Source organism: Miscanthus floridulus, chromosome 8 (assembly GCF_019320115.1).
Source record: "Miscanthus floridulus cultivar M001 chromosome 8, ASM1932011v1, whole genome shotgun sequence".
Taxonomy (NCBI): domain Eukaryota; kingdom Viridiplantae; phylum Streptophyta; class Magnoliopsida; order Poales; family Poaceae; genus Miscanthus; species Miscanthus floridulus.
In genome coordinates this window covers 186200426-186220097 of record NC_089587.1, presented here as the reverse complement: position 1 = coordinate 186220097, position 19672 = coordinate 186200426, and the positions used below count along the sequence as shown (strand labels likewise).

General features: G+C 41.5%; 1 protein-coding gene across 2 annotated transcripts; it reads left to right on the top strand.

Moving 5' to 3' along the window:
- Positions 1-4739: 4739 nt before the first annotated feature.
- Positions 4740-18235, top strand: LOC136477747 (regulator of nonsense transcripts UPF2-like). 2 transcript variants are annotated; one of them, XM_066475997.1, is made up of 17 exons: positions 4740-5095; positions 5748-5892; positions 6687-6768; positions 8000-8202; positions 9217-9561; positions 10082-10186; positions 10288-10415; positions 11419-11592; positions 11682-11763; positions 13065-13343; positions 13422-13619; positions 13903-14004; positions 14095-14346; positions 14440-14658; positions 14877-15047; positions 15528-15713; positions 16515-18235. In XM_066475997.1, the coding sequence occupies exons 2-17, from the start codon at positions 5815-5817 to the stop codon at positions 17490-17492; spliced, it is 3582 nt and encodes a 1193-aa protein (XP_066332094.1). In that variant the 5' UTR covers positions 4740-5095; positions 5748-5814; the 3' UTR covers positions 17493-18235. The 2 variants fall into 2 exon arrangements, with proteins under 2 accessions (XP_066332094.1, XP_066332092.1); XM_066475995.1 differs by having other exon boundaries at positions 13062-13343.
- The last annotated feature ends 1437 nt before the right edge of the window (positions 18236-19672 follow it).

Sequence of the window (19672 nt, the reverse complement as noted above, 5' to 3'; positions counted from 1 at the left end):
TTAGTCTCAACAAATATCATTTGAGATTTAGACTAAATCAAAATATCTTAAATTTTAAAACATAATTAATTTTTTTTGTAAAAACATAATTAAATTTAAGATATTTTCCTAAAAATATATCCTAAATTTAGTTATGTTTTTTATGTAGATATCAATATTTATAAATTTAAATAGGTTTATTGTGAGAAAGTATTCCATGAGTCGTCTAAAAAACTTATTATGTATATAAATATTAGTATTTTTGTATATATTTAGATAATCTTAAGCTCATTGACTCCTCTGAAAAATGAGAATGACATTTTTCGAGATGGAGAGGCACTAATTCTAATAAGGATGCTTTATATCTATATTTATATATAACAATAATATTAAAGAATGAAACTTTCTTTTTTCGTCTTTAGCTCTCTGCCGCGTCAATTTGTCTGCCCCTCACTCCTATTCTGTCATTCGGTTCGAGATCACTCGCTCTCACCCTCCATGATTTTTTGAGTTTTGAAACTGTAAAGTTTCATTGACGCCACACCACTCACGTCAATTCCTGTCAACTTACCGTACATGATTAATCCTTTATTGCACTAACATTTTTATGGTTGTTGAAATTTATTTGATTTAAGATAGGGCAAGCCCAATTAGATCCAACTAAAACTATACCTAACTCTCTATCGCAACAAATTGTGTGTACCGTTGCAATGCATAGACATATTTGTTAGTCTATATGTATAGCAATACTCTATATTACTTAAAAGACCAAAAAAAATCCTCCAATTTTTTCATCCATGGTGGCTCTCTCACCACCCTCCGTGGCATAAGAGTCATAGTTAGTTTTATTATGAGCAGTGGTACGTGATAAATTATATATTAGAGTCCTGATTGTCTTATTGTCTCATCTATGATCCGAAGTCATGACCTTTGCTCATAAAGTTAGAATAAGGCGTGGCTAGCGTCTGGACGTTTGGACACTAGCCCATGTCTGGACGCCTACGCATGCTGCTGCGCGCCCCTATGTATGTCTACTGTCGCTACGCAAGACGTGGGGACCGCTTCCGCCTGCGCTTCCTGTGGTTACTAATGAAAACACTTGAAACATGAAGTACTTGCTGTAACATATGTCTGAAACATGTGAAACATTTGTAGCATACTCGTGCAACATATGTGTATAGCCACTGCAACTTATGTAACATCTAGATAAAGCACTTGCAACATACTATTGAAACAGATGAAACATTTGAAATATACACTTATAACATATGTGTACAACAATTGCAACATATATGCAACACCAGATCTACTTTGACAACATCCAAACAAAACATATGAAACATACACCTGAAGCGCATGAAACATACAGAGCTCGACGCCGACGCGTCGAACCGGCCACGGTGCCTAGAAAAAAATGGGCTAGCACTCAGCTATCTACAGCCACGCATCACGAGACCAACAAACGCACATGTAGATGCGGCCCTGCGCTCCTCTCACGAAATCCAAGCATCAGACCTTCTCTCTAGTCACATGCTCACAACGCATGCACGACCCCACATGCCGCATCCACCCACGCGCTCCCATGCGCTGACCCGTGTAAAAAGCAGGCGAGGGCCCTCTTAACTACAGCTGTACGCCCTGCTTTTTTTCTTGGTCATCGCGAACGCTGCAGCGCGGGCTGGTCCGTCCGGACGTACGGACGCCCACAACGAAGCATTACCGGTTAGAATAGCAGCGGTCTAACCACGGCACAAAGTCTGAATCCAATACGTATTAGAACACATAATATGATGCAAAATATAATTTTTATTGCAACACATGAACATGTTCGTTAGTAAAAATAAAGTCAGAACTATTTCATCAACAAGTCTGGGCAGTTTGGCCAATACTCTACCAGGATAAAGAAACAACATCAGGCCCTATTTCGGGACTAGTTTGTTCAAATGAGAAGGGATTTCTACTATTAAGGTAGCATTATTAAATCCCTATTTACATGCAAGTCTTTGGACACAAAGGATATCCGCTAGCTTATATCTAGAGCCCACCAATAGCAATCTTCACCTCTAAATCACGACTTCTATCTAATTCCATCACAAGATCAGAATCCAGCAAGTCGATAACACATAGATGCAAACGATGAACTCGATTATTCCCAATATCCGATGAGCAATCCACGAAAACGATGATATTCGATAGCTCATGGAACTAACTTTACTCAATCTAATCTAAAATCTAAAAAAACCATTAGACTTGAACGACGGAGGGAGGGCCGCGCTCCTCTTTACTGCCGGCGAGGCTATCACATGAGGGAAATCAAAGTGATGATGAAAGGGGCGGCTGGAGGGAGGTCCTCGCTCCTCTTTACCGCGTGCGAGGTTGCCACGTGAAAAGAGAGAGAGAGATCAAGGTGATCAAAGGGGCATGGTTTCGCGACTCTTTTCATAATCTACTTAGGTTAGCTTTTGCCTAGGTCAGTGAAAAAAAACCCTGATCCCTCGACTCGCCATGATTTTAGGCCCTATTTGGGAGAGCTTTGCTTCCTGATTCTTCAACTATGCTCCTTGATTCTTCGATGGAGTGATTCTATTGGATTCCTAGGAGGGAGCATGGTGGGGAGCTGATAAGAATTGATTCTCTGCTGATCTCCATCAGAATATCCGATGAGCAATCCACGAAAACGATGATATTCGATAGCTCATGGAACTAACTTTACTCAATCTAATCTAAAATCTAAAAAAACCATTAAACTTGAACGACGGAGGGAGGGCCGTGCTCCTCTTTACCGCCGGCGAGGCTGCCACATGAGGGAAATCAAAGTGATGATGAAAGGGGCGGCTGGAGGGAGGTCCTCGCTCCTCTTTACCGCGTGCGAGGCTGCCACGTGAAAAGAGAGAGAGAGATCAAGGTGATCAAAGGGGCATGGTTTCGCGACTCTTTTCATAATCTACTTAGGTTAGCTTTTGCCTAGGTCAGTGAAAAAAAAACCTGATCCCTCGACTCGCCACGATTTTAGGTCCTATTTGGGAGAGCTTTGCTTCCTGATTCTTCAACTATGCTCCTTAATTCTCCGATGGAGTGATTCTATTGGATTCCTAGGAGGGAGCATGGTGGGGAGCTGATAAGAATTGATTCTCTGCTAATCTCCATCAGAATATCCGATGAGCAATCCACGAAAACGATGATATTCGATAGCTCATGGAACTAACTTTACTCAATCTAATCTAAAATCTAAAAAAACCATTAGACTTGAACGACGGAGGGAGGTCCGCACTCCTCTTTACCGCCGGCGAGGCTGCTACATGAGGGAAATCAAAGTGATGATGAAAGGGGCGGCTGGAGGGAGGTCCTCGCTCCTCTTTACCGCGTGCGAGGCTACCACGTGAAAAAAGAGAGAGATCAAGGTGATCAAAGGGGCATGGTTTCGCGACTCTTTTCATAATCTACTTAGGTTAGCTTTTGCCTAGGTCAGTGAAAAAAAACCCTGATCCCTCGACTCGCCACGATTTTAGGCCCTATTTGGGAGAGCTTTGCTTCCTGATTCTTTAGGGCCTCTTTGGCAGGGCTCCGGCGGCTCCGGCCTATCGGCCGTCCAGCGGCCGACACCCACGTACTGTTCACCGGAGCTATTTTTCTCTCTCCTTCTTTCCTCTCTCACTGACACAACCGGAGTCGGCGAAGCTCGTTTTTCTGGCTCCGTGGCTCCGGCTCCTATAGGCACCTGTCAGCCGCCCAGCGGCCGACACCCGGCTACAGTGAAGAAGCCGGAGCCGGCGGGAGCCCGGCCAAAGAGGCCCTCAACTATGCTCATTGATTCTCCGATGGAGTGATTCTATTGGATTCCTAGAAGGGAGCATGGTGGGGAGCTGATAAGAATTGATTCTCCGCTGATCTCCATCAGAATATCCGATGAGCAATCCACGAAAACGATGATATTCGATAGCTCATGGAACTAACTTTACTCAATCTAATCTAAAATCTAAAAAACCATTAGACTTGAACGACGGAGGGACGTCCGCGCTCCTCTTTACCGCCGGCGAGGCTGCCACATGAGGGAAATCAAAGTGATGATGAAAGGGGCGGCTGGAGGGAGGTCCTCGCTCCTCTTTACCGCGTGCGAGGCTGCCACGTGAAAAAAGAGAGAGAGATCAAGGTGATCAAAGGGGCATGGTTTCGCGACTCTTTTTATAATCTACTTAGGTTAGATTTTGCCTAGGTTAGTGAAAAAAAACCCTGATCCCTCGACTCGCCACGATTTTAGGTCCTATTTGGGAGAGCTTTGCTTCCTGATTCTTCAACTATGCTCCTTGATTCTCCGATGGAGTGATTCTATTGGATTCCTAGAAGGGAGCATGGTGTGGAGCTGATAAGAATTGATTCTCTGCTGATCTCCATCAGAATATAACAGGTAGCAGGGTGAAGCAGGTTTTTTTTATCTCCCAGCTCGTAGCGTAAATGGAGAAGTGATTCTCTGCTGATGCCCATCTAAATCAATTGACATTTTGAGCGTCTAGCTGGTTGTGAGTGATTCTCTTCGCACAAGCTGAAGCAGCTCTCCACACGGCCCTTTAGTACAGACAGTTACTTCCAATTTTTCACATGACACCGTTAAAACGTTGAGGTCCCTTTAAAACCAAAAAATTCACAGAAAATACGTAAAAAATACACAGAAATTACTCCGAAATTTTTCAAAAATCAGTTCACCTTTACATAAAAACATACTAAAAAATAAAAAATTCCACATGCTGGTCCTGTCCCCTCGCTGAAGCGGAGTCGAGTCGGATCTCCGGGAGCTGTGGCTTGTGGGAGAAATCTCCCTCGATTCTTCAACCTCCCCCTACCCCGCCTGACGCACGCCGGCCCCACAGCTGCCCGCCTCGTCGTCGCCGCCCCTCGCTTCACCGTGCTCGCCACCCCGCACCCCCTCCTCGCGCCGGCAGCCGTCCCCCTCCCAGCGCCGCTGCCGAGCTCCCTCTCCTCACGCCGGCGGCCGTCGCCCTCCCAGCATCGCCTCCGAGCTCTCCTTCCTCGCACCCTCGGCCGTCCCAACCCGCGACTCGCCGGAGGAGGCGGTACGATTAGTTCGAGCAGACGCGGTCGCGGATCCTAATCCTAAACGGTACGATTCTTGCCCATCCAAATTTCTACAGGAGCTTGCCAAACGCCCAAACAGACTCGACTGTGTTCACCCCTGCGTTCTCATCTCGAGTTCAAGTGTGCTCCCTGTTCACCCCTGTGTTCTCTTCTCGAGTTCACGAGTGCTCCCTCTCTCTCCCTCCCTCGTTACGACGATTGGGTGACCGCCGACCCTTCGCCGGCGAGGAGCACCAACCCTGTATGCCCACCCCTTATCTGCCCTTCCTGCCGTGCGAAACCGATCACCCAAACCCTAACTTACGCTATTTGGCTATTTGTATTCGGATCTGTTCTAATTACAAGCATATACATGTGTATTATGCAATGTTATCCTAAACGCTAAACGGGTCACCTACCGTTTAGCTTATTATTCAGGCAAAACGGGTGTTTAAACAGGCAAAACGGGTGTTTAAACGGTCAAAACAACCGATTAAATGGAAACAGTGTGTCACCGTGTAGCGTTTAAACGGTGTATAAACGGGCTAAACGACCGTTTAGACGAACAGTGGTATTATGCCTATTAAATTCATTTTTCTTTTGCAAAAATTATAGGGTATACATGTGGTACACTCATGTCCTTTATTGGCTCCGCCTCTTATTTGTAAGGATCGTGGCTTATTATTTCCCATTAACAGGTACTAAGGTTATTTTGGTTGTGCATATCACGTTGGATAGTTCTGGGTTTTCGCTCTGAAGAACAAAATGGACAATGCTCAGAGTGAGAACCGAACTGATAACAAGCAAGATGATGATGTGCGCCAAAGCAAACAGGATGATGAGGTAAATTGAGACCTCTACTCCTTTATTAAATATTTCATGGATAAATGATGTTTATTGTTGTTGATAACTCACAATTTTACTGTTGATGGTTATCCTATTGTTCTGCCTTGTAATTTGTCCACCTAATGATACTGATAAATTAGTCTCCTCTAATCTTATTTCATTGGCAGATCCTGGCACTGATAGGGCAAAAAATTAGTAGGATTGGGATTTTATTTGCTATGCCTAGAATCGGTTGGGCATTTGATAGGCCTGCCATAATAAAGTCTTGTGGATTCAATTGGGAACACTGATAAACTTTGATTATTACCCCCCAACTTTGACCTAACTATATGCAGCTGTTTAACTTATATTTTATGGCATAGAGTGTTTGAATGATGAGAGGGGTGTGGGACAGAGCACTATATTGACACCGGTAACCATTGCATACTCTGAATTCTAGTCATGGAGCTAACCAACCAAATGCCACCAGTAGCAGTTATCTGTCCACTTGGGCAAAGACAAATCTTGGACCTATCTCCATCAACAAACTATTCTGGTCAGAGCGTGTGTCTGTGAAAGCACTCCACAAATGAAAATTTCTTTCTGTCTGTCAGTTTCTAGTATCCTATCTTAAGGCAACTTTTTAAAACTGGACCCTTGAATGCGGCTCGAGTGGATTTACCTTTGTAATTTTAAACTTGTGTTACCTATAAATACCTGTTTCCATTAGTTGTCTGGGTATTGAATTCAAGTGTCATAAACATCAGGATCCTGCTCACTAATCCTGACATTCTTTTGCTCTATATATGCAGGAGGCCCGCCTTGAAGAATATAAAAAGATAATTGATCAAAAGACTTCCCTCCGCCGGAGCAACCTAAACCCTGAAAGGCCTGGTAGTTATTTCTTTCACTATTTTTATTTCATATATACCTCTTCTAATCACAAATATAAGTGAATCTAGGTTTGTCCTAAGTCAAATTTTAAAACTTTAACAAGAATCCATAAAAATATATTACTTTAAATGGAAACAGTTATGTATAAAAATAAAGTTAGTTTCCATGATGAAGTCTATATAATTTTTTCTCTTGAATAGGTAGGAGTAAAATTTTGTATGTCGATTGTCAAAGTTAAAAAAAAGCTTAACATAGGACATACCTAGATGGAGCTAATATTTGTGGTTGAAGTAATGCGTTTCTGCACAAGCAATCATTCAAATCAAGTGCTGGAAGCATTCTTGTTTTAATTCTTGTTAGGTGGAGGGTTTGTTTCTACACTGGAACAATATTCTAGAATTGCATGAAATCCTCGTTTTAGATATTGCAGACAGTATGTGTTGTCTATTTTAACTTGTATGTCAAAAATTTGCTACAGGATAATTATTTCAAAATCTGCTGGAGGATATTTTTTGGGTACAATGATAAGGAACAATTTTATGCAATGATATAAAAAAATGGTTCAGGATAATTGCTTCAAATTGTGTTGGAAGAATTTTTTGGTACAATCATAAGAAACAATTTACAAGTAAAAAACTTGTCTTCGAGTGGAAGTGAACAAATCTATGTGTTGTACGACTGGAAATGTGTATAAAGTTTGTAGCAGCCAGAAATTAGATGAGAAATATGGCTGCAATCAAAGAAAACCAAATTTTGTAGCTTCTCGTTCCAGAATCTCAAGGAAGATTTATTTATCTGCGTTAACTTAGATGCTCCTTTTCTTTCACATGTCACTTCTAAAATTCTATTTGTTTGACCGCTAAAAACCCACTCTGACAATTTGTTGTGGATGAGGTACAACATACAAGAGTTCCCTGTTGCTTATATATGTTCTTAGAATCTTGACAAACCCACTCTGACAATTTGTTGTGGATGAGGAACAACATACAAGAGTTCCTGTTGCTTGTATATGTTCTTAGAATCTTGACAATGGGTGATGATGAGCTACTTAATGGTTTCATACTTTATTATTTTCTTATTTTGCTTATGTCATCTTCCATGTTGCAATTTTGGGTTCTTTTTCATTGGTGGATATGATTCATATTTTGTTAGAGTATACAATTTCTTATCTTGACTAGCAGCACCTAATTCTGTTTTTTTTTTTACCTTTGTGACGATTCACTAATCCCAGATGCAAACTACCTGAGAACCCTGGACTCCAGTATCAAGCGAAATACAACAGTTATAAAGAAGTTGAAGACAATAAATGATGAACAGAAGGATGGGCTAATGGATGAGTTAAAAAGTGTGAATTTGAGCAAATTTGTCAGCGAAGCGGTTTCTTATATTTGTGAGGCCAAACTTCGCTCCGCTGATATACAAGCTGCTGTTCAGGTAATTTGCAATAGCAATGGTTACACTTTATGCAAAAGTGCAAATTTCTGTTAGACATGCTTATGACGTTTATTGCTGTTGGTCCCTTCACTTTACATGTGCAAGATCATTCCAGTGTGTGAAATATCTGAGCTACATAATGAAGTATGCTCATTATCCTCAGTGGTTGTTATGGAAACAATGTGTGCATCGCCTCAGTTGGTTAGTATTAAGAAGGTTATCAATATTACCGAAGTTATACTTAGGGGCATGCATCACCTCAGTCGGTTAATATTAGCAAGGTTATCCCTAGGAGTTCAACTTGGTTGGCTGTGACCAGTTGGCTGGTGCAATAAAGTATCAGTTCGCCAAATTGGGTTCAACAAGAGCTTCTTTTTCAATGGGAGAAGCCCGATGACTAGTGGGGAATCTGCTGGTCTGCCCATACAGTGCTTGCTGTCATCTTGTTCTCATACCATATTTATGATTACCTTTGGAATTATTTTTGTTACTGTATGTTTGGTACCAACCATTTTAACATATGTTGTAGCATAGCTATGGTAACCAGCTGCTGCTGGCTTCCTGGAATGTTTGATTCACTTGTTTGTGGGGTAGCCACTGGTGGGATTGGGCAGAGTTTTTAATAGAAAGTTTGTCCTCTATTTCTATATTTGTTTGAGCTGCAGCTTTTGGGCTTTTGCTTCTGATTGTTACCTCTTTGCTATTGGCTTTTGTAATGATTTTTTAGCTTCTCAGCACACCAAAAGCAAGAAAAGCTCATCAGAACGTGCTTTTCGTCTTTTATTAGTTCATTTCCTCAGAAGCCAGTTTTCCAGCTTTTCCAAAGCTAGCTCAACAGCTAGGCTGTTTGTTTCAGCTTCTGGCTTCTGGCTGGAGAAGCCTGCAAAAAGCTGAAACAAACAGGCCCATAGTCCTGCTGCAGCTCAACCATCATCACTTTACTTTGAGATTTTGTTATTAATGATGAAGGTGTTAACTCATGAGTTTATTTTATGTGGATTTACTCTAATGTAGGTTTGCTCGCTCCTTCATCAAAGATACAAGGACTTCTCTCCTTGTCTTATACAAGGTCTACTTAAGGTCTTCTTTCCTGGAAAATCTGGAGATGATTTGGATGCAGATAAAAATTCGAGAGCCATGAAGAAGAGAAGCACATTGAAACTTTTGATCGAACTGTATTTTGTTGGAATTGTCGAAGATGCTAGCATATTTGTAAATATTATAAAAGATCTTACATCAGCGGAACATTTGAAGGACCGTGAAGGAACTCAAACAAACTTGTCTCTTCTATCTACCTTTGCTCGTCAAGGGAAGTTTTTTTTAGGGCTACAATCTCACGGTCAAGAAGCTTATGATGAGGTAAGATAAGCTTATGTATCAACCTTATTTGTTTAAGTTATAGAAGGCCTTAGGGAAAAAATACTGATCACACAATTCAACTGCAATAGTAGATCTAGCTGCTCTTTGTTGAACGCATAACCCAAGCTCCAAAGTTTTAACCCCCCCCCCCCCCCCCCACCCCCCCCCCCCCCCCCCCCCCCCCAGAAACGAAGTGCCAAAGTTAACCAATGAAGTAGAAACTAGGAAGTGAACTGATAAAGTAGATTTTCAGTTCAATTCACTTCAGGAAGTGTCATTGACTCCTGATGGGCATAAGGCTAGGGCCAAAGCACGTGAGAAACCTGCATGCATAAAAGTCATGACTTCTGCTACTAGGTACTGTGCTGAGCAGTGAGCACAGACCAAATATAGCATGCTGTCAAGTATTGCCAACAGATTGATATGTCTTGGTCATTTGGTGGAATTCCTGTTAATTTATTCACTACATGTGGCATCTATCTACATCAATTGATTTGCCAACAATGTTGAATCTATGCAGTTCTTTAGGGACCTAAATGTTACTGCTGAGCAGAAGAAGTTCTTTAAGAAAGCCTTGAACTCTTACTATGATGCTGTAGCTGAACTACTACAATCAGAACATGCGGTAACTCCTTTTCTTTGTTAGTTTGGACACTCTTGTTTGTTGTGATTTGAGTTTATTATATGCATGCATAAACTAAACTGTAAACTCTTCTTTGTACCTAGTCTCTTCGTCTAATGGAGGCAGAGAATGCAAAAGTTTTAAGTGCCAAAGGTGAACTAAGTGATGAGAACACAGCTTCATATGAGAAACTCAGGAAGTCTTTTGATCAGTTACTACGTGGTGTATCCTCGTGAGTATTTATTGGTCCATTTCAGCAGAAAGCTGCCATTCTCTAGCTCTTTTTATTATTATTATTATTATAATATATATATATATATATATATATATATAGGCTATTCTACAGCTGGCCATAGAATAACTTATTCTATAGCCACCTTGATTTACGATAATGTTTGTACCAATTTACGATAACATGAATATGCATTTACGATACTCGTGTTACTACAACTCACGGTGATATTTACCATAATGTTATAGTAAATCACTTAGTAAGGAGTTACTGTAATCTTGTAAATTATAATAGTAATTATCGTAACTCAAAGTGGCCATAGAATAAGTTATTCTATGGCCAGCTGCAGAACAATAGTTCTCTCTCTCCCTCTCTCTCTCTCTCTCTATATATATATATATATATATATATATATATATATATATATATATATATATATATATATATATATATATATATATATATATATATATATATATATATATATATATATAATGAACATCATGTAGTTCTGCCAATTTTGGATTGAGCGTAATGGCATCTGGTGTTTTGTTTGTGTGGGGCTGATGATGAATTGCAGAGGAACACACACATGGACATGGACCTTAGAACTTACTACCTGAATTTTTCTTGCCTCCCTTGGACCAGCCCTTCTTTAAAATTAAAAATAAGAATATAAGACGCACTCTTACTTGCATGAAAAGTCACATTCTTCCATACCTCAGTCAGGATGCAATATCATTGGTATATTAAAGTAGACATGGTATAGGTAGTATTGGTGTACCCCATCCTACTAAGTGTTCCATCCACACCTTCAACCTGCATCAGGAATTAGTGTAATTTCCTAATTAGATGTAACAGCGTGGTGCAGCAACCACCAACTGGCCATTAATTTTATCATGACATGAGCGTTTGTTGATAATTGTCTGTTAACATGTCAGTTATCATTCCATCTTTTTTTTGTCTGTATGATTCTTGGCTCTCTTAACGTGTTGTTTTGCAGGTTGGCTGAATCTCTTGACATGCAGCCTCCAGTGATGCCAGATGATGGAAATACAACAAGAGTTACTACAGGAACCGATGCCTTGCCTTCTTCTGGAAAAGAATCATCTGCATTGGAACCTATCTGGGATGATGAAGATACCAAAACTTTTTATGAATCTTTACCTGATCTCAGGTTTACTTTTCACTAAGTTGCCAATATCTGTTACATTCTTTAGCTTTCTTTTATTATCCTTTTGAAATTATATATATTTTTTTGAGCAGAGCATTTGTGCCGGCTGTATTACTGGGAGAGGTTGAGCCAAAGTCGAATGAGCAGCATGCTAAGGGCCGTGAGGAATCTAGTGTAAGACTCTGAATCTTTAAAGTAGTCCATTCTTCAAGCATCATGTCTTAGTGTATATGTAAGAGGGTTCTATTGCAATTTCGTCTTTATAAACTTGGATTTCACTCTGATTATGTTTGCTTGCAACATTTTGGACGCTGATGGGTTCCTTGTATATCTTTTGTTGGGTTTACTTAGAATATCCCCTGGCTTGTTTCTTTTGGATTGCAAGGTGGTCTTTCAAGGGCATGCACAAAAGAAACTCAACCATCGGGGGAAAGACTGCCCCCCATGCCTTAAGGACATGCACACTCCTCCTGTTTCTTAGTATCTTAGCCTTTTTATAAGCTTTTAAGTGTGTTAAGAGATGTGGGTTGGCTATTAAGTTGATTTGATGTGATCCCACAGGATCTTCAACTTTTATCAATATGGCAATCTCAAAGAGACGCTCTTCTAGCTAAAAGAGGAACCGCATTGAACAGCGGATCTAGGCCTATGTTCATAAGTACATTGAAACTCTATTAAAATTTAAAATACAAAGAGTCTAGTTTAGAACACATTTATCCAGCGCCAGGCATGAGAATTCTGGCTCCACCTCTGGTAGATTCTTTCCTTGTTCTCTGTCCGCCTATGATGTTAGTAATGGGGGCAAGCCTGAGACATGAGGTGGCACCCTTGTGTATGATGTGGTGAAATACTCTCTTAGATTGCCCGGAATGGTAGTTTTGCTTCACACAAAGATTTATGTGGTGCGGGTCATGGTCAGAGCCAAAGATTTCTAAGGGACCAAACTGCAAGGATTAGAACTCGGTGGGTGCCAAATAAGTTTTTGATACTATGTATGAGTTATTTGGTACTCCCTCCGTTCCAAATTATAAGACGTTTTGGCTTTTCTAGATACATTACTCTCATTATGCATCTAGACATAGTGTATATCTAAGTGCGTAGCAAAAGTCATGAATCTAGAAAAAGCCAAAACGTCTTATAATTTGGAACGGATTGAGTACTAATTAAATAAGTATAAATGAACCATTAGGGGGCCAGGGCTACCCCTAGTCCCTCACTGTATCCGGCTATCCGCACCATGTTTAGCTCCCAATTCATGTGATGCGTAAAATGTATTCATGAATGGTAGAACCTTTTGACTAATAAAACATGTTCCAATAGATTTTTACATCTGGCATCAACATGGTTTGCGCCCTTTGCTTCTGAGTGAGAAGGCGGAGAAATTTATTCATCTAAATATGCATTCACTGCCATTTTCTTTTATTTTTATTTTTGGGTTTGCCACTAAATTATTTTTGAATTTTGTTATGAAGGAGTCCACTACAGAACAAGACACTGAACTACATGACAACGTTCAAAATTCTGCCACTGAACATCAACTAGAAGTTAAAGTAGATGATGTAGTGAAAGAGAGTGAAGACAAAGATAAAGAGAAGGGAAAGGATGGAGAAAAGGAAAAATACAAGGAGAAGGATCTGGATAAGAAAAATGAAAGAGAGAAGGAGAAAGGAAGAGCCTTGGATGGTGCAAGTCTGGATAACCTCCAGCAGAGGCTGCCGGGATGTGTCAGTCGTGATCTCATTGATCAATTGACGGTATTCACCCATCTTATAATTTATGTCCTCTTTATTTTAGACTGATTGTCATAATCAAGCTACTTTTGATTTCCTCAGGTTGAGTTTTGCTACCTAAATTCTAAAGCAAATCGAAAGAAACTTGTGCGTGCCTTATTCAATGTTAATAGGACTTCACTGGAACTTTTGCCTTACTATTCTCGTTTGGTTGCGACACTATCAACTTGTATGAAAGATGTTCCAAGTATGCTTCTGTCTATGCTTGAAGAGGAGTTCAACTTTTTAATAAATAAGAAGGTATACTCATAATTCTTTGTTGCTTGACGTTGTTTGTGCTCAGTTCCTCTTATCTTATCATAAATTTTGCTTCTAAGCCTTGACAGTATCTAGTATTTATTGTTTGCTCTGGAATGCAAGTTGCATTAATAACATGAATATAAACATGAAATGCATGACAACACTAGTTGCTACAAATCCTCCTAGGAAGTTGGACTTGAAGTGGAGGGGGGCAGCAATTATTTTGCCTCCTATGTTTTGTATTTACTGGACTAACTTTTCTCTCTGCTCTGTTACCTTTCAGGATCAGATCAACATTGAAACAAAAATAAAAAATATACGGTTTATCGGGGAGCTGTGCAAGTTCAAAATGGCTCCTCCAGCTCTTGTTTTTAGCTGTTTGAAGGTATGCGTTTATTAAGCTCAGAATTAGTAATTTCTACCTTTTACGTGTGCTACTTTGGTAACAAATATTTGTTTTCTATATATTTTGCAGGCCTGCCTTGATGATTTCAGTCATCATAATATTGATGTGGCTTGCAACCTTCTCGAGACTTGTGGCCGCTTTTTGTATCGCTCACCTGAAACTACGATTCGCATGGCTAACATGCTGGAGATACTGATGAGATTGAAAAATGTCAAGAATTTGGATCCACGCCACAGTACACTTGTAGAAAACGCCTACTACCTTTGTAAACCGCCCGAAAGATCTGCACGGATATCAAAAGTTCGGCCACCTTTGCATCAAGTAAGATTTCCATTTATTCTTTGTTACATGTTCTATTGTGCCTTGTCTACAAAAATGTAACAATTAACTATTCTCCCTCCTTTTCCTGTGTAGTACATAAGAAAGTTGCTTTTCTCAGATCTTGACAAATCAAGTGTTGAACATGTTTTGCGCCAACTACGCAAGTTACCTTGGGCAGAATGTCAACAATACCTTCTGAAGTGCTTTCTAAAGGTTCACAAAGGAAAGTACAGCCAAGTTCATCTGATTGCTCTTCTCACTGCTAGTCTCAGCCGCTATCATGATGACTTTGCTGTCGCAGTGGTAGATGAGGTTAGTTCCTTTAGCTGACTGCATAAATAAAGGAAAAAGGAACATTTTTTTAATATTTGTTGGAGTCTGTTCTTTTTTCTTTTTCTGTTGTAGTCACCATAAGATGAAATTGTAACACATTAATTAACTGGCAGTTTTCAGTTATCCAGCTGTTACTCTGGTGATAAACTAGTTGACATCCACGTTATATGTTTATTTATTTATTTATTTTGATTTAGGTTTTAGAAGAGATAAGGGTTGGATTGGAGTTGAATGACTATGGGATGCAACAAAGGCGGCTTGCCCACATGCGGTTCCTTGGAGAGCTATACAGCTACAAGCATATAGATTCATCAGTTGTTTTTGATACACTGTACCTTATCATTGTGTTTGGTCATGGAACTCCTGAAGTAAGTAATTCCATCATTCAACAATGATTTAAGGACCATTGCTATCATCAAATTCATTTTCTGACATCATACCTCCTTACACACTATTCCCTCCGTCCCAAAAGAGCCAGAAGTTGATTTATTTTGGGACGGAGGGTGTATGTGGCAATAAAGAATTACCACAAAGCTTATGACTATATGTTAAGCCAGCTTCTTTCATGTTTTGTAACAAATGGAAGCTTATGTTTGAAGGATGACTGATCACAATGTTAGATCCATCATTTGTTCTCATTAGGCATGCAAGTTCAAACTATTTTGGGTCGTCGGGTCGACCCAAAAATTTGACCCAATGAACTAGAATGGTATTTCCGTAGTTTGAGAGGAGTGGAAAAATGAACCAGAATGGCATTTGGCCGTAATTAGTTAGCTGACCCAAAAACACCATTGAGTACCCACTTGCATCCCAGTTCTCATTGAACATTTTCCCTTTCACTTGTGCAGCAAGATGTGTTGGATCCACCGGAAGATTGCTTCAGAATCAGGTTGATCATTACACTTCTACAGACCTGTGGTCACTATTTCAGTAAGGGGTCTTCAAAAAGGAAGCTCGACAAATTCTTGCTACACTTTCAAAGATACATTATTAGTAAAGGGCCCTTACCACTCGACATAGAGTTTGACATTCAGGTTAGTTCTTTTTGTATACAACTTGCAATCATGCGTGAATACATACATAAAACTTTTATGTTATTACAGACTCAATCATGAAGTCAAACCAATTTAGAAGCTGTATGATGCATGTAGTTAAATCTATGTTGTGAGTGATCAAGAATGCTTTCTTGGTAGGTTTGATGTTCTGAATATGAGGCAATGAACTTATTTGTATCTGATGTTTATCCAATAATTTGCTTACCTATGTATAATTAAACATTGGACATCCAGGACCCTTTTTTTGGTGTCGTGGTGGGCCACAATCATAATGATTCATGCCTGTCAACATTTTGGTGTGTGGTTTGCGTCTTCATCAGATCATGCAGGCTTTTTCTTATCAATGGGACCAGATCCCTTTATTTCAAATAAGATTGTATCTTTACTCCTATTTGACTTAGTGTGCTTAGGCAGCAGCATTTAATTTGATAATGGAAAGCCTAATAAATTAAATTGTAAATGATGATAGACAAATGGAAGTGTATGACGTTTAGAGCCTGACTTTGGTTCACAATCACAAGGCCCACAATCAGTGCTCCAGTAATATACTGGCTGCACGTCTGGCAAAACAACCCCACAATGTACTCTCCGACCAGCATGCTACATTTGGTCGAGGCAATATTCCTATCAGCTATTGGTAAATCATATTGCTGCAATTATGTTTACATGAAGTTCAAAGAGAATCATAGTACTGTAACACTTGAATTTTGAAATGTTTGATGACTCTGAATACATGTATTATTTTTCTTGACTGAGGACATATTTTATGTGTTCTTGCAGGATTTATTTGGCGAGCTACGACCAAACATGTCTCGGTATTCGTCAATTGAGGAGCTTGTTGCCGCGTTAGTTGAGCTTGAAGAAAATGAACGTTCAGCCCCAGTGGAAAATATTGAAAATGAAAGACACTCGGATACCGAATCTCAGAAAAGACAGCCACGAGATGCTGGCCCATCTGTGAATGGTGAAAGTGCTGCAAATGGAATTGAGGAAAATGGCAAGGATCGTGAAGTAGCAGATAGTGAGAGCTATTCAGATAGTGGCAGCATTGATGGACGGGAAGAAGAGGAGGATATATTATCTGAGGATAAATCAAATGATGGCTCAGATAATGAAGGCGACGATGAAGATGATGGCATTCCTGTTGGTTCTGATGAAGATGAAAATGTCGAGGTTAGACAGAAAGTCATGAACGTTGATCCTAAGGAGCAAGAAGAATTTGATCGAGAGCTCAAAGCCCTTCTTCAGGAGAGCTTGGAGTCACGAAAATCAGAGGCCCGTTCAAGGCTCCCTTTGAATATGATGGTACCGATGAATGTCCTTGAGGGTTCAAAAGACTCAAGGGCCACAGAATCTGAGAGTGGAGAAGAAACAGTAGATGAAGAGGGTGGCAATGCTGGGAGTAGCAGCAAGGTGCGCGTTAAGGTGCTAATGAAGAAAGGACACAAACAACAGACAAGACAAATGTTAATACCCGCTGATAGTTCAATTGTGCAAAGCATGAAGCAGCAAGAAGCTGCTGAGCTTGAGGAGAAGCAGAGCATCAAGCGGAGGATCCTCGAATACAATGAAAGGGAGGAAGAAGAACTGAATGGAGCATCACAAATGGGGAACTGGGGTCAAGGAGCTACCAATACCAGCAGTATCAGATCAGGTGGCCGGGGCAGCTGGGATGGTTCAACACGGGGAGGTGGTCGACAACGGCACCACATTGCGGGTTCTGGTGGTTTCTATCACAGTTACGGCAGGAGAAGATAAGTTTGCTGTGTGAGCTATTTTTCCTGATGGGAGTGGTCGACAGCGGCACCACATCGCGGGTTCTGGTGCTTTCTATCACAGTTATGCAAGAGAATATAAGTTTGCTTTGTGGGATATTTGTCCTGAGGTTTTTGGCAGGGCAATGCTTGTCTCTATTTAACCGCCTAACAGATCAGATTAACAGTGAAGGAATTTCCGGGAGGTTAACACAGCTTGATGGATAGTTGCTTCCACCACCCTAATCTGAAAATAAAACAATTCTACCACTGATGGGAGATAGCAATGCCTTGAAGGAGCTATTTTTCTGATGGTCCGAATGGCTTAAGTTACCACGGTGCTTGGTAAAGCTGGTAGTTGGCTGTACCTGGAGAGCACATATACTCCGCCCATGTACCATATATAACATAATCTGGCAACGAGTGCAGATCGTTTGAAAGATTGTGTTATAGCGTGCGCACATGTATGAGTATGGATATCATGGTGGTACTTGAATAGTTTACATGTGCATACTGTTTGGACGCCACGTGGCGGTATTTGATCAGAATTTTACTGTTTGATTCCCATTCTAATTTAGTGGAGTATTATTGGCATGTAGTACAAGCATCTCGAAATTGCACGATATGTGTGTACCATTTCTCTGATGATATGCAGCCTGTTCGGCTGGTGCTGATACGATCGTATACGATTGTGGATTATTATTGTTGGCTGGTTTGGTGTGAGACAAAAATACTGTTCTGGCTGAAAATTTATGATCGTTTACAACCAAGCGAACAAGCTGATGGTTCATGCGTGTACATGTACCTACATTAACTATGGTATCTGCTATGCCGATGGATTATGCTTTCTGCCACTGCATTTTTTTTTAATTTTTTTATTGCCTCAACCTTCGATTATAGGCTGCTCTAATACACTCACACTCCTAGTGCGTAAGCTAAATCTACAACCTATATCTAAGGTTAGAAGTACACGGCTGAAAGGTACGACAGTGGTGCCACATCCGCGTGAGGCAACTGTGAAAGCGTACCGACCGAGCTAGCGCTCGTCCTCTTCTGCCGCTGCATCGAGGTGCTGCGCAACTCGCAAATTCCAGTTCAGTCAGTTTGTCTTTCCATCCAGACATGATTCCTTCCGAGCTCTCATGTCACGCTTCTTTCCCTCCTGCGAATGATTGCTCGTTCTGCCCGTCAACGCATGCGGCGAAGGAGCGAGAAAGCGGGGCGGCCGAATGACCAGCACCAGCACGCTGCACGCACGACTGCACGAGGAACGATCCGTTTGGGCAACTACGAAGCTATACTCGAGGTAGACTCCAATGGGCGCGCGGCGCAGGCAACCATGCCTCCTCAATTGCCGCCACGGCAGGGGCCTCACGCCCAGCCCAGCGTCGCGTCAAATGTCATCTGAAACTGAAGCAGCGCACGAAACGAAAGAAAGAAAGAAAGCCGCATGCCCCTGCCCCTGCCCGCATCGCACTGCCGGGCACCCGAGTAGGATAGGAGTAGGAGCACACCATCCCCTCCCTCTCCAGTCTCCTGGTCCATCAATCGTCCGTCCGGCCATGGGATGTGCGCGCGGGGGCACAACGACAACGTCAGTGAACTGAACTACCGCAGGCAGAAGCAAACCCGTCGCGATCGGCGCCTTTCCCCCGCGATTTACCCGGCTTTTTCTTTCTTCCAGTCGCGATTGCGACGACCGGGGGACGATTCACCATCCGTATTCCGTGCAGGTGCAAGCAAGGTGTCGTCTGTAATAATAATTGTATTGTCAAGCCTGTAACAGCTCAACACATGACAGAAAGAATGGGAGCCATCCATAGTTGCCTTCGCCTGCAGCCATGCATGCCCCATGCAGGAGCACCGGGAGAAGAGAACGACGCAACAGACAGTATCTGCTTCTGCTGATCAGTGCTCAGTGGTCGCTGGGACGAATCTCTCCGAGGCCATCGAGTGGATTCCGTCGTCGTGTCGACCTCCGTGTGGCCACCCGGAGGAATCTGTACGTCGTGGCCGTGTGGTGTGGGGGAGAGGCCGGCGCGTGGAAGAAGCTTTTTGACCCCTTGGGCCAGCGAGAGGTCTGAAATCTAGGAGCGCCAAGGCGAAACGCAGAGTAGGCCTAGATTCTACTCCTGCTACACCGCATTACCAGACCGGCTGGCCGCCATGATATTGATATCCTTT

Excerpts from the sequence above, each read along its gene's own strand:
- LOC136477747 (XM_066475995.1), top strand. The coding sequence starts at position 5,815 with ATGGACAATGCTCAGAGTGAGAACCGAACTGATAACAAGCAAGATGAT. Across the intron at positions 10,416-11,418 it reads TTACTACGTGGTGTATCCTC|GTTGGCTGAATCTCTTGACA; the intron begins GTGAGTATTTAT and ends GTTGTTTTGCAG. Across the intron at positions 11,593-11,681 it reads GAATCTTTACCTGATCTCAG|AGCATTTGTGCCGGCTGTAT; the intron begins GTTTACTTTTCA and ends TTTTTTGAGCAG.